The 15,614-nt window shown below is 44.0% G+C and overlaps 1 protein-coding gene across 1 annotated transcript in view; it reads right to left on the bottom strand.

Annotated features, from left to right (window-relative positions):
* The window catches only part of LOC128301193 (fringe glycosyltransferase), a 120,139-nt gene extending 104,809 nt beyond the window's left edge, over positions 1-15,330 (bottom strand). Inside the window, exons 1-2 of the mRNA XM_053037548.1 lie at positions 14,999-15,330; positions 4,106-4,507 (exon numbers count right to left, since the gene is read on the bottom strand). Coding sequence (XP_052893508.1) covers positions 4,106-4,507; positions 14,999-15,190 — 594 coding nt within the window. The 5' untranslated portion in view covers positions 15,191-15,330. The remainder of the gene's footprint in view (positions 1-4,105; positions 4,508-14,998) is intronic.
* Between the last annotated feature and the right edge of the window lie 284 nt (positions 15,331-15,614).

The raw sequence follows: 15,614 nt of genomic DNA, 5'->3' as shown, positions 1-15,614 counted from the left end.
GAGGGGATTTATATCCCAAAACGACCGTTTGTGTGTGTGTGACTATTACATGCCACATTAGGGCACACAACTACGATTCCGGGGGTTCTTCGCCTTCGAGAGGGTTCTCTTATCCGTGGTGAATGTTTACATTGGTAAGCCTGGGATCTTGGTTGATGATCACGTTCACTGACCTTCCGGTGCCTTAGTTGCGTTAGAACGATGTCTGACCCTATTCAGGTAGACATCGACATTGCAGGTTTGTCGTCAGAATTTCTTGAGATCTACTTTTGAATTCCTTCCTCCTATATTAAGCTCAGACAGGTTCACGATCAACAGTACCTCGATTCATTCATGAAGTTGCGCACCTGAGCTAATCTTTCCCCCATTCCAACAACCCTTACAAATGGATGAGAAAATCTCATCAATGCCAGTTTCTCACACAGTGAGCGCACTTTCAACCACATCCAATAAATCATCGCTACCAGAAGGTACCTGTGATGCGATCATCATTATCGATTCGTCTAGGATGCAGCTGCAACCGATCGATTCGTGCACTTTTCCGTTTCAGTTTTCCGAAGGTCACGGTAAAATGGGCGATGAAGAATGGAAGCGTCGCTCTGGAGACGACCAAAAAGGCAATTTATTTCCTTTCGCCCCGGGTGATGAAATTGAAACCAGCTGGAGATCGGAAATCGAACCAAACCAAACCATGCACGGCACAATGCTGGAACAATGTAACTAATTGATTCACCCATCCAATAAACAAGCGCAACGGGTGATGAAAATCTCCAACCTCCCCCGGGGTGGAAATCGATGCAATAAGATGAGATTCGATTGATTGGTCGGTGGCTTCAAGAGGCGGCGGAAGATATCACCACCCCGAAGCCATCGAAAACCTTCTGCCGGCCGGTAAACTATTCGACATTTAATTCGCAAAGGCCTCACCATTGAAGAGGAATCGATAATTTCCGAATCGAAATTGACTCCCCGTCCGGCAAGTATGTTGCAGTTCCATTTCGGTTTCGGCGTTAATACCGTTGCCTCCGGTACACATTGTGTCGCACAGCGTCCGGCGTGACCCTCAGATGTCAAAACGAATTTGATCGATCGTGCGGAAAGTGCGGATTAACGAGGTGCTAGCCATGGGACTGGTCATTCCGCAGGGCTGCAGGTGCTATGACGATCATGGAATTCACTGCTCCGATCACACCGTGGCGCGACGTGGTGTACCACATGCATGTATCGGGGAATTGATTTGATTAGACGTCAACGGTCAACACGCGGTCTAGTCGCGGGATGACATTTCTGTGGGGAACTGGTTTCTGTTTACACGCAGCCAAAGGCTGCCTGCTAATCGATCACTTTCGGTGAGCTTCATCGTTCGTTTGTTGATAGAACCGGGCTACATGTGTCTCGACGGGGCCGGGGATTGTTAGACGAACGTACTGGGTTTCCATACAATTAAAAACCCGTCAACATGCCATGATGAAATGTAAAACATGCACTTTGATTGACTCGCGCGATGAACGCGTTGCAAAAGGGTGAATGGAAAATTAGAACAAATTAAGCGTCTGTTACCAAAAGCAACCAGCTCAAAGGCACCTTAAACCGAAAAAAAATGGCGCAGAAGAAAAAGTAGTTCAAGAACATGAGAACGATAAGAGTTTGTTAATGAAGATCTTTCAACGGGCAGACGAACGACAGCCACCATTAGTAGCGGGTGTGATCGAAGGTTGATCGATGGGTGCTTTTAAAACGCAAACAAACAAATCAACTTATCGAACAATGGGAGGAAAAACTTTGCATCATTGTTGCAACCTGCGATGGAAATTGCAAAACAAGGAAACGAGAGCAGGAAAGCAGCAACGAAAATGCAAAAAAAAGGCATCGAAGGGAAGAAAATAAAAAAAACAACACCGCCACACATCTTAATTGCAACCGAATGACGGTGCAGCTTTAATGCAACATGCAGTGCAACAGCCGCGGACAGCCAAGATTGTCATATCGTGTTGTTGGATTGTGGGGCTTTTTTTTCTTCTTACATTTGCAATCAATTTGATCAATTTAATTTAGCCATCAACAACATGAATAACACAATGATTGCGATGTTTTTGCTTGCCTCCTGCAAGTTTTATTGAAAAATTACTTTGTTTGATGTTGTTCGTTGTTTCGATTAAAGTTTGATCTAATTATTTTGTCTTATTGTAGAGCGAACTCTTCTTCGATAGAGAATAAAAGTGTATTTTTATCACGAATTCATGGTTTCTTGTGTAATTTTTACAACTGCTTGGTTTTTGTTCAAGCAAAGCAACAACTAATTAGAAAAAAATTATCTCCTCTCATTCCCTAAACGATATCTACATCTTATCAACAATACTCCGGTGCAGCTGCAGGACAAGAAAATGCTTTCATAAATCGCTGTCCTTTTGTATCCCATTTTTCCCTTGCAGCTCCTGCTCGTCCACCATCATCGTCGGGGGGCAGCGCGTGGCAGTAATTAAGTTGGTAGTTTTAATTTTCTTACAGCAATCCCTTCGGCTGCCGTACTTCTAGCGGTCTGGTGGTGGTTGTCGCTTTTAATTAATGCCCACATCGACCACAAGCGAATACGCCATAATCCCGAAGCCGCAAAGGCCCTTTTCTTTCCCCACTGCAGTGTGGTAGCGAAAGGAAGAGAAGAAGAAACCGGTCCGAAGCAGTAGTTGACTGTGGTCCGCACGGAGAAAATCCGGATTCTAAAGGAATGGCCCATTTTGCACTACCAATTACCTTCCCTAATCCATCGGTTTTTAATATTTTCGTTTTTTGTTTTCCATTCTCCACCTTTCTGCTTGGGAAAGTGTAAGCCGCTCTGGTGGTATTGAAGCAGAGGATAAAAAAAGGATAATGTGTCGGAAGCTAGAGCAGTAATGCCTTTCCGAGAGATTTTTTTTCACCCCACTTGAGCGTCCGCTTTGCAAGTCCGGTGGCGTTTTGAGGGTGTAAAAATAAATCATTTAAAAGTTATTTCTATTACATAAAGTCATCCTCCCGAAACCCAGGCATTTGGGTCAAGCTGACTGGATTAGGAATTGGGATTTGAAGCTTAAGCCGGCCTCTAATTAACAACCCTTGCGGCACCATTTTCTTACAGCGAGAGAGAGGGAGAATAAAGGGAAAAAATAAAACACACGATGTGACTTAAATTATGCCCGATTACGCCCCCCCCATACTTTCGGAGGCGTTATGCAGACTTTCAAGACAAAAACGGCACCCGCCATTCTTTGTTCTCTAGGAAGCAGCTTTTTTCGAGCGTGTTTTCTTATCACCTGCATAAGTTATCATTTTACACTTCACAAGAAATAATTACATACCACCGGCAATACCGGCAATGCTATCCAATGATGAAAAGCAGGCAAGCGCACCCTGTTGTGGACAAAGGATAATTTTCCTTCCGACTAGACACCAGCGTGCACAAAAGGTTTCTTAATACGCTTTACGCTGAATGCAAACTTCTGATACGGCATGCAGAACCCCCTTGTGTATGTGTGAGTGAATTTTCTCAGTGTTGAAATGTATGCATTTTAAAGCCTTCAGAAGCGTCGGACTTGCTTAAAAGTCGAAGTCACCGTCCCTGCCCGGTCCCGACCGTTTGCGTGTGCGGTTTTATGAAGTTTACGCTTCGTCATGCAGAACAATTGCCGTTCGTCACTGGCATCAAAAGTTGGCCGCACGCGGTGTACGGTGTTCAGGGGTGAGTTCTTCCAACATTTTCGTTGCTGCGTTTTCTTTTATTAAGAACATTTTCTAAGTGAAATAGCTTTTGTAATGAAAAATATCTTTCACTTGTTTTTTTCTTGAGTACATCAAACAATTCTAGTCACACTCTAACAGTATCGCCAACGAAAAACGGAAGTTTGTTGCAGTGTGTAGAAGAAAACGTTTAAATTCGCCTTGCAATAAACTGTCAAGTTGCTTCCCATGTGGCTCGCAATCGGTTGCGGTGTACGCGGCACAAGAACAAAGACGGACAGCGACTTCTTCATCCGCAATCACTGGTAGTGGAATAATAATTAAATACAATTGACCACACGGCCGGTACATCACCCGTGCGGTGGTGCGGCTTTCGTGGTTTTGTCCCTACCTGTTCCTTGGCTAGCTGGTACCACGTCTTGATGATCATCTCGAGCCGGGTGTCGTGGTAGCTTTTAGTCGTCTTCACACTGATCAGCAGATCGTCCAGCTCGGTGGTGGGTGGTTTGGGTGTGCCGGTGACGGCCGGCGGCGGTGGTATCCGGTGCCCATCGAGCGTACGCCGGCGCGGATCTTCACCGGCCCCGGTCACTAGCTTATTCGCATCGGCACGCACTAGCTCATTATCACTATTTTTTTCACGCACGTACGGTGGAGAATTATCGCGCTTGCTTATCACTACACTCGCGTCGTTGAGATCACCCGGTACGCCTGCCGAGGGGGTGGGAATACCACCACCAATACCAACACCACCACCATCGCCAAGCATCATTGCACCGAAAGGTTGAAGATCCTGAAAGGAAGCAGACGAAATGTACATTAGATAATTTTGTTTTGTTAAAAGCACTCAAATTAAAAGTCGTTCTGCCGTACGGGAACTCCAACTTCCAACAGTCAGTGCCGAAGATGCTATCGAGATATGCAAACACCCCAACATAACCTCAATTGTATGACATTGTATGGACGCTATTTCCTGAGATCGTGATCGTGATTTTGCGGTAGCAATGGCGAGAACAACCGCACCCGCAGATATCTAGATCTCCCGAGGTGACTGCTAAGCATTTCTTAGCCAATGGAAACGGTATTTGAAACTGTCGCACAGCAGGTGCACTGGCATGAACCTGCCCCCCCTGTACTAACATGACAAGAATTAGACCGGAAAGAAAATCTCCCGTAGGTTGGGGGGGACACCACAACTGTCACGAATGCATGCAAAAGATCGTGTTAAGAGACCGTTTTCGAGGGCATTCTTGGTGATCGGTGTACATATTTGCATTAGAAGCTGAGATGCATTCAGGGGGTTTTCGTAACACATGTGCTGGAAAGTTGGGGAGTGAATGTCCCGACTTACTGATGTCCCACTGTGTTAGGTTGGGAGTGGATTTCCTAAAGAATAGCGCCACTCTTAAAGGGACCTCTTTGTGTTAAGGCTCAGTATACTCTTTCAATTTTGTTTTGAAGATATTGGAAATGAATTTAAATTGCTTATATAGATATGTCTATAAACTTGCTATATTTCCAACAAATCATCAATATACTAAACGATTCGTCGAAAATATTAGACTTTTACTGTAAGTCTTCAAGGCTAGTTTAAGAATTAAGAGCTGAAATCGGAAATTTGAATGTAATTTCTCCATTCTTGTTACTTATTCACAACTATTTTGGACTATTTTGAAGTTTGGACCACAATTGGTTACAATTTTATTTATCCTCGTCTATGACGTATTATGACATTCAAACACAAACAGCTTTATCGACCAACGCTTTGAGACCTGTCTTTCTTCGGTGTAGAGTTTCCGGTTCGGAAGATGCACACACCTTTCGCTAACGCACATGCCTCTTTCACCCTCCACCTGGTGGGGTAACAGCAAACTACACCGTGTTGTGTTGTAGTGCCGGTAAAAGTAGAAACGAAAGCCGCCATCAACAACAACCGGAACTGGTATCCGTCCGTCTGGAGTTGCTATCTGCCTTATCTTATCCGTTGTGGAGTTTTTTTTACCTCCATTTCTCACTCATGGTCAATATTTACCATGTCCAGTGTCTGACCTGGTGGATTCAATCGACCATCACATCGAACTTGCACAACACAAGAATTTTGCGTGTGATGAAATAAAGAAGCTCAAACAAACATACGAAGAAAAACGCAGTTCTAGACATTAAATCGTTTGGGCCTAGACTAGATTGCATGGTCAGTTCCCACGGTAGTCATGGTCAGCTAAGCGGTACCCATTTCCACATGCACCTCACTTAACATCAATAGTACAAATAAGAGCCCGCAGCTTTCTACTGTTTGCACTGATTAAATTCGAATAAATTTCAATTGCTTTTCCCCGCGACGACTTCTCGTGCGACGGATTGTGTTTAAAAATGCAGAGCAATTGCTATTCTCCTCCATAAAAAAACACAATGCATACGTGAAGCGGAGAGTGTATTAGAAGTGGAAAACGACGAACCCACGGAATGTGCGGGAAAGCGGCGGAACAAAAGGGTAAAGTTATTAGCCGTCCGCTCGAGGTTCGTATGAGGTTCCTCGCTTGCAGTCGTTTGTTTTACGATAACAGGAAAACAACAACGGTTTGGCGGGTTGGGCCCGAATCACGGGGTAAGGAAGGTGATTCTTGAGCATACTTTAAGACCTCCGTCATGCGTGTGTGCGAGTTGCGTGGCTGTGTATTCATGTGCCTCCGTCACGGTTCGTTGGTTGATCTAATTGAAGTGCGTTCTTCTACGCGGTGAAGCCTGCAAACGGGTCATGCTCGTCTCGTCGCTTGTTTGTTTGTTCCCCACTGCGCGGCTTTCCTTCACCGGCACCCCAGCACGGGTGTCATAATGTGAGCTCATAAAAATACTGAAACAAATGAACTCGTTGATGTGTTGAACTGGAAAAAATAAAAACGGGGCGAAGCGCGCGCGTTCCTTGGAGGAAAGCGTGTAATAAAATCAGATTTAGAACGGAGTCGCGCACTGTTCGGAAGTCTTCGAGTGGACTGGATCACCCGGGGGAAGGTGGACAGCGTACGCGGGGGAAACGGACAACATCGAGTGCAGTGTTCTTGTTGTAATCATAAACAAATGATCACGAAAGGCAGGATCCGTTTTGATTGCGTAGGCACCTGGTTCTTGGGGCAATTTCACCGGAATTTGTACACTCGTCTTTTAACGACCGCTTGTCACACGGCTGGCGATGTTAGAGGGCATGTAAGCGCAAGTCTTTAGACATCAGAAATGTGAAATGTGGACAGGTGAGTTGTGATGTTTGTACTTTGAGCGTGTTTACTGTCTGGCTTTACGTTATCAGCGGGTCGAGAACACGATCGTTCGGAATGAGCATTCGAGATGGGGATTTTAGATTACAAAGTTGAATTTCTCATGGAATTTATGACAGATAAATATATAAAGATCTCAAGACTATTTACTGTTTATTATGAAGGAGATCTTTTTCCTAATAATGACGAATATGCTAGGATAATACTTGTAGCTCTTGCTCAATTCTAATGCAATTCCCAATAGCAGACAAGCATGGTAATGATGGCAGCAAAACATATTTGTTCCTCCTTCTACGGTCATCTTCCATCCTTTTATCGCTCTCGGTCGCAACTCATTCGAACAAAATGACTCCCTTCATCACAATTCCACAGTTCAACAAACTCTCGCTAAGTAGCTTTAAATCAGAGCAAAAAAAAAGCTTCGCTTCGTTTCACAATCGATTAGTCAGCGAAATCAACTCTCTAATGCGCTTCTATCGATTCGATGTCTTTCAAGCGTCTCGTTAAGCCCTCCGCGCGCACACACACACACGATGATCCTCCGGTCACATCCGGTCGGGTGTTGGAAAAAGGCATATCGCTCGTTTACCCACACACGTGTTTTTGTCGGCTTCTGATCATGCCGGTTTTGCCTCTCGAAGGAAGATATATAGACGCTCAGCACTATACTGCTTTGATGATCGGGACCGATCATCGGGTGATGCGCGTACGCGTGCGATCATGCCCTCGGTTGTGGCTAGATCGGGCCAGCGATGCCTTAAAAGCTTCCGCTAATTTTCCAATCAGAACACAAATGATCCCAAAAGCGATCGTGCGTTTGGTCGAACATTGTGCAGACGATTGCGTGTGAGGGTAAATGCGGAAAAATGCGCTCCCGAAGGAAAGCGTAACTTCACGCTCCCGTTCTTTTGCTGTTGGCCTGCTTTAAACGCGTTCTTTGCGAGTGTTTGTGGTACTGATACCATTCGTTCATCTTAGCCCTGGTAAATGTTTCTTAATAGTCCGTGGAAAAACGTTGGAAGCTTTAAGGCGGGTCAACAGACTGGTAGAACCGAACAGCTTTGAACGCAGTTTGGTTTTCTTGCAATGAACTGGTTTAGAATGTCTTAAGGGAAGAAACATGTCTTAAGCGCTGATCGATTAGCGTTCGATTTGCCTACCACAGCAACGACAGGTTGACTTCCTGTTCTTAAAAGCTACCATCGCGAATCATCCCCAAGGTCCGAATTATCCTTTCCAAGCTGCTTTAGGGGGTTCATAACAACCACCTGAAACCGGAATGGGTGTGTACGCACGACTGTGTATGTGTGTGTGTTATTATTATTTTTAAATGATCATTTATTTAAACCCAAAAAGGACTTCTGCAACGGTGAAAACTGCTGCACACGGGATGTCACGAGTACACGAGTTGCGTGTTCTAAGAAAATTGTTAACACAGAGCCTGTTTTTTTCTCCGGGCGTCATCAACTTCGCTTCTTGATCTCTTTCCTTTCGCCTTTTTTTTTTTGGGCAAGCTTATTAAATGCGCTATTAAAGCAACGAGAGATCCCTGCCGAAACGAGGCTTCATTTCATATCGGTTTTGCAATTGGCAAATGATGTTCGTGTTTTGCAGTTGCTTTGTTTCGTTTGGGCTTTTGTTTCTTTCTTTTGACATCAACAGCATCTGTGTGGCTGTTGTTTTTGGATCAAGTATTGCAAGCGAAGAAAAGAGCGAAAGAGCGTCCCAAGTAACGTCCATTAGCTCAATTTATCATTTTTGTTTTAGGGAACTGGAAACGAGCATTTGATATGATCCGATTCCATCCCTGATATGTGTGAGGGTTTTTGCTTTGTTTGTAGTGTTTCCTTGTGTTTTCTTTGGATATTTTTTCATTCATTACGTTATGCTAAGTTTCAACTACAGTTTACCATTGTCTATTCAAAGCTACCAGCATGTTCTTTTCCACGGACGACGTCGCTCATGACAGGTCGTTTGGTTTTATGCTTAAAGCTGCTTGCACAAAACTATCGCAGCGAGAGAGCAAATACATAAAAAAACTGCCCGATTGTCACGGATAGATAACTGCAACCTTTTTGCGAGGGAATTAAAAATGGCTAAAAGAGAACCAAAAGGTTCAATAAGGGAAAAACGTGCTTCCCTTCTTAGGCGACAGCTTACGCATTCATTACGCGTAACATTGTCCACTTCTGGTAAAGTGTCGCCCGGGCCGGGGTTGTCTTTACACACGCCGGACAAAACAAAACAAAAAAAAACGGCCCCAAAACATCGCACCGAACAACCCCGGAACCATAGAATGACATTTAAAGCAAAACACAGCAACCTGCCATCCAAGGCAGGCAAATTCAATCCGTTCTAATGTTTCCTACACACCGAATCGTCCGTACGCTTTTGTTTTACTTTCAATTCGAGGGTTCCCGGCTTCGGGTGCGCTCAAGTCACCGCGTACCGCATTAGGCGTTGGCGTGATTATAGTAACGCCCTGCACTACACCTGCTTGCTGCTGCTCGGGCTGTCACTCTTGCTGCTGCCGGTGCTTGCTCGATGCAAACATCAATATTTGATCAAGGTCCCCGGAGGTTTTTTTTTTGGGATCCACAGTGTTTGCACTGTGGCCATTGTTTTTGTTTAGCTTTCCATTTGAGTGGTGTTGCTTTTTTTTTTGCTTCGTTCGCCTTCGCTTCCCTTCGCGTGTTGCGATTCCGACAGCCTCACTGTCTTTTAAAAACGGCGTTTTGATTATTCTGAATTTAAGTATTGTGGGACTGTTTGGTGTCGGGCAAGGCAGTAGGCAAACTGACCTGCTGATGACGCGTTTGAAGGTGATGTGTCGGCAGTGCAGCATCGGCATGAAGCATTTGTTTGGAAAAAAAGGTTGATTGTACAGTATATTAACATTAGTGTCTTAACGATTATGGTCCTCGCTTGAGTGAGTCATAACGCTGTACGAAAGGTGACAATGTTGTGGCGGGTTAATGGATTCTACCACCTGCTGTAAAGTGATTGATAAATCACTTCAAACTTCTGTTGAGAGAAAAAAAAACCGTACAGCTTTGTTTCCAAATTAAATAACAAAACCATGCTGAGATGTTGTTGCAGTATGTGAATGAAGCAGTTGAAGCATTAAAGAAAGGAAGCAAAATGTGAATCAAAATTTGGCAAAGAAGTTAGCGACTCTACACAACGGCGGTACCGCCCGAACTTCATGGCGGGTAGGCTTCATTATCACCGAGGGTGCTCTGATTGAACTGCGGCGAAATGCAGCGGCATCGCACGTGTGGGATGGCTTAACAATATGAACGAAACTTAATTTTCCCCACAAAAGCCGTACCCCGTTGAAGAAAGAGATCCTATCAGTTTGTGTTTCGTTGAAAGCAAAAGAGCTGATTTTTAGGTGAATCGAGAGGAAGCTAAATGCTTGAAAATATACTTCAGTTTGCGAACTGTTTTGCAGAGGCGTGTCTATATTGATGGTGTGCTGGAGTATTTTCCCCCTTGTTTTGGTTGCGCTTTTATCTCTGTGGACAGAAGACGACCAAAGTAAAGCACTTTAATGCACATATTTTGGGAATTACAGTTTGCAACACAATTTTAGAGTTATTAGATTTTTTTAGAATAAAACTAAACAGTATTGTCAACGAAGTTTTACAATAAGCAATTGTAAGCAGTCTTTGAATAAGCGACAAAATGGTTATGAAAATCCATCACCTCCCCTCTAACACTAACAACACTAAATATGACTTACTAATGTTACTTTTTTGTTAGAAGTAATTAAAAGTGATTAACAGCGCGCAAAAGTCAGTTTAACTAGTGACGCCCGGCATGTAAATACTTACAAGAATAATATAAAAAATCTCTTCAACTTGGTCGTTAATTCTTAATTTTTAATAGACTTATAGTTGCGTTACGTACTGTAGGCTATTATTGAAAGATATTACATCTCCACTACATTTATTATGACATCTCTGTTTCTTCAGCTTATTTTTATTTAATTGGAAAAGCAGCGTACTTTCGGATAAGAAAAGAAACCTTTAATTGATCTCGATTTTCTCTGTCACCAAGATTAATTACCAACTATCAAGTTGTACTACTAATAAAATAAATACAAGCAAAACAAGGGACAGAAACATCTCCGTTATACAGCTCCCCCCCCCCAATAAAAAAACAGACATCATTTCTTCCCACAACAAGTCCAAAAATCGAAAGCGCATCTGCCATCAAATGCAGCCACAACCACACACACAGAAGAAAACCAGTTTACTTTTCGGCTTCAGTTTCCTTGCCTGGTTGGCACTCGCTGTACGGTTCGATTTCATGTTGCTTTCTCGCAACTGCCCTTGATTTTCCCTGCCGACCGCTTCCCATCGATGACGTTTAATGAGCTACTTGTTTGGAAGGGCCCTTCCTGCTGAAGGTGCATACACCGAGCCATCCATCTTGCATGGCCAGAACGACGGATCGATGCAGAAGAAGTGGTTCAAGTCAGAAGTGGTACATCTCGTACGCCAGTGCAAATTCGGCGTGCATTGAGATGCATCTTCGGTTTGGCTTTCGTTTTGCGCTGCGAAATACGAACACGTACTCACGGGCGTAGAATGCACGCGGTGAACGGTGGTGGATCGGTGGTTTGCTCCAAAAGATGACAGGTGGTTAACGGGCTTTCCCACTGTTCGTACGAGGTGCGATGCATTTGAGGGTGATACGATCTTTCACTGTATTACTTAAGTTCGCTTATGGTAACGGGTCACAAGCGAAAACAAAAAACACTGAATGTGTCGCTCTTCTTACCGGTTCATTGCTAGCAAAGGGTTTATTTATCAATTATTTATCGTGGATCTCAAATATTTTTATGTAGTTTATGCCTTTTTTTAAATAAATTAAATGCATATCAATTCACGAAACGAATGAAAGCCAACAAACACCAGTCCCCGTTACCAAACTCTCTTTCAATTCCTCTCCGATGATCACACCGTTGATGGTTGACGCTGATGATAGGGTTACTAGGCTGTGTCGGAGGAACCCCGCATAAGAACCGCAACGACAGGTCCCTTCCTACAGGCACGGTTTGAGCGTTGCTTTATCACAACATAATCAGCGCGTACAGTAGAGCTTCCCGGTGCAGTATGGCGTGCATAGGTAATAATAACACGTTCTCGATCGACCCGAAAACCCCGAACGATCATCGGCAAAGGTGATCGATCCGGCTGCCGAGTAGCGTACGTATCGTTGTGGTGCCGTAGAGCAGACCACTCGATGCGAGCACAACTCCAAAACCGGAGTAGGGTAATAAATTGCACATCCAGAAGGCAATTCCCGTGGGCAGGTTTGTGAGAGGTGAAAACAGTGCTCCTCTGGCTGTTCTGCCCCATCACGCGCTGAAGCTTTGAAAGCAAAAGAATAACAAATCGCCCCGCGTGAGATATGCTGTTCCAGCGGTTTTTTTTCCTCCTCGTCTGTTTTGTGAAATCTCATAAAAAAGCTGATCTTTTAGCGGGTGAGTAGCTTAGTTTTGTTCCCCTCCCAACGATCATTTGATCGTGCCTTCAGCGGTGCCCTAAACCTTTCAACGACGTCGAAGATTCGACATTCGATGAAAGAAGACGCTCGTGCACTATCTCCTACACACGCGGTAAAGATAGAGCGCAACCACGACGGAACTCGTTCGTTCACACTCGTTCGTTCGTTCAGCATCCCCGCGAAACAAAAAAGAAAAACCCACCCCACCGGCAGATGGTGGCGGTTTCGCCCTGGTTTCGGGACCAATTCATTGGTGTCTTATCTCTGTCTTTCCTAGCACTTCTTTTGGGGATGATCGTTTGCGCCAACCGTCCTTCCGTGCAACGTGTCTATGTGCGGTGCGTTCGGGCATGCAGCGCGGAACCGGTGGAATCGTCTCACGTTCGCCCTTTTTTCTGCGGCAGGTGTTTTGATATCTTCGTTTCTGTTGCGACTCGCGACCTCGGTTGTGGTGCTTTGGCGCAGAAACTCCCTCCGCTTCGGAAGGAGAATGTGAAGGCGAATTGTTCGTTCGTTTTTTTCGTTATTAATTTTAAGAAATGATCTGTACAGTCTGGTTTGGGATTATTCATTGAACAGCGATCGATGCAAAGAGGATCGATTCAAACGAAAGAGTGCACTTCGGGGTTGATAAATATTATTATCGTTATTAATTTCGTCTGGAATTAGCTTTGGTTTTTGCGTGTGTTTTGAGCAGTGTGGTATTATTTCACCGCAGTTTTCTTGTATTTATGAGATGACTATGTGATTAGAATAAAACATGAGAGACTACCAATTATTATGCTTCTCAACAAATTCTAAATTTATTTCTAAGAATATTCTTATTTGCATGTTTTTTTTATTGCCATATGGTTTATGTTCATGTCGTTTTCATGTCGTGTTAAATATTTAAATATTTTATATATTTTATTCAACTCTTCACTGCGTCACAATTTGAGATGTAGAATATCAAGCACCGTTTTTAGATTTTTTTTGTTACTGCAGCTAGTTTCCGAAATACATAGCAGGCCATAGGTAGGCCTAGAACTCTTCAAGTTGTTGTGCCGATTAAGAAGAAGAAGAGAATAATCCCTTATGCACACTTTGAGTATTTTCAGGGTCCTGAAGATCCTTTGCAAAAACCTTTGATGCCATTATTCTATAAAGAATTTCTATGTGGTTCATTAGGGGACTTCTGGCCATTCATAAACAGTGATTTTCTTTTGATTCCAACTATGCCTTTGATTAGCGTGATGCATGAGTTTAGACATAGACTAGAAACATAGCCAATTCATAGCAGTAATCCTTGAAATACAAAACCAAAAGAACTTTCAGGAGCTCACAGTAAATGTTCCAGGTCATTCTCGTGCATATACAGAAGAAAGGAAGCATATCACGGCTAGAAAATTCCCCATAGAGGTCCGTGCATATTCTACATAAGAGAATCTCAGAGACTAGCTGAATATCATAAGCAGTTATTGAGGATCTCCTCCGGTCTAATAAAAACTGTGATGTAAGATAATCTGTGACATGAGCTTCCTACACCTGCACAGTATTCCGTGGAGTATTTTCATAAATTTACGGAGAGACTAACATTTTTAGAATCCTAATATGTACGAAAATCTTCTGTTTCAATTAAAATCATGTGGTACGATATGCCAAAGATATGTTAAGACGAAGTATCCGAAGATTACTATCTACCCGTATACACTCCACGAAATAGATCATTCTGAAGATAGCCTCGCTTACTAAACAGTTCATTTAATTCTTCCCAAACTGGAATAGATATTTCTTCACATTTTACAATCGCTTCTCATCGCGCCCATCAACATCATCGGCAAAGCGCACACATGATCTTCTGTTCATAGCGCTTGGCTATCTGCGGAAACCATCCCAACGACAAGCCCGCTCGTTCGGCGCATCACATCTCGAACTCAAACAGCCACCAACAGATTGATAAACCTTCACCGTATCGGATCGGGTTAGAGCCAACACACACGCACAAAAACCAAAATTACCATTTTTTGGCTATTTCTTTCCCGGGCGTAATTCTTTGCTTTTTTGTTTTGCCAAAAGATAAACACTCCACAACGCCGCTCAGTTTGGAGGGTTTGAGAAATTGATTTCTCTAGCCAGCCTGTTGGTTCCCACCGCGCGCTTGGGAAATTTTGGGATTGGTGTGTTTTTTTACGTTTCATTTTTCCCGCCCTGCTCGCCAGACTAGACTCACGCACACAAGCAGTCGCACTATCGGATGGTGAGGTGATGGGTGATGGGTGCCCGGAACCGGCGGGGAATTTGAACCGATTTCGGATAATTAATGTGTGGCAGATATGTCAATGCCGGGGCCGTTATCAGTTCCGAATCCGTTTCTTTCGATATGCTTTAAATATTAGAGCTCGAGTTCGGTCTTTGCGGTCTTTGCTGGTGCGGTTTTACACCTTTTGCTTTGGAATGTAGATGTCCGCACTGTAAACCCCCGTCACCAGCACGACTTCTTCACGACGCGGAGTGCTCACCTGTAAATTGTCACCTAGGGCGACACGGTCCGGATCTCCGGCACTGTCGCCAGCATCGTAGCCGTAGACATTCTGGTACAGGACCAGCGTCATGTAGATGAGAAACACTCCCGCCGCCATTGTTTGCAGTGCCCGCTTGTACCGGTAGGTGGCCGTGTAGAGGAGGCTCATCTTCTTCCGGAAGAACCTCATAGAAGCCCGCTCTAGCTGCCCGTCCTCCACTGGGAGCACGTGCGCATTTTGGGGTCCAACTATAGCGCTCAGCTTGCTCGCGTGTGGATCCAGGACGAATGATTTCCCTCAGGACTTGCGGGAATTACACACGCGCACAACCAGACACGTCTCACGTTTATACCTCTCAGAGGATTTATTTCGACAATTCACCTTCTTCTTCTTTGAGGACAAGATATTTGAATTCTCGACTCGAAATTTTTAAAACACTTTATTAGCACTTTACGATTTCTATGTATGAAACACCTTTTTGCGTCGTTTAAAACACTGTTAAAATGGGCAATTTATTCCTTCTCTGTGCACAGTATCAAACAATCATTTCACTCGATCGGATAATATTTTCACAAACCAACGATAGCTCCGTTGTACAGTTGATTGGGTGACA

Source organism: Anopheles moucheti, chromosome 3 (genome assembly GCF_943734755.1).
Source record: "Anopheles moucheti chromosome 3, idAnoMoucSN_F20_07, whole genome shotgun sequence".
Taxonomy (NCBI): domain Eukaryota; kingdom Metazoa; phylum Arthropoda; class Insecta; order Diptera; family Culicidae; genus Anopheles; species Anopheles moucheti.
Note: the sequence above shows the minus strand (reverse complement) of the source record. Positions and strands in the feature narration are given on the sequence as shown.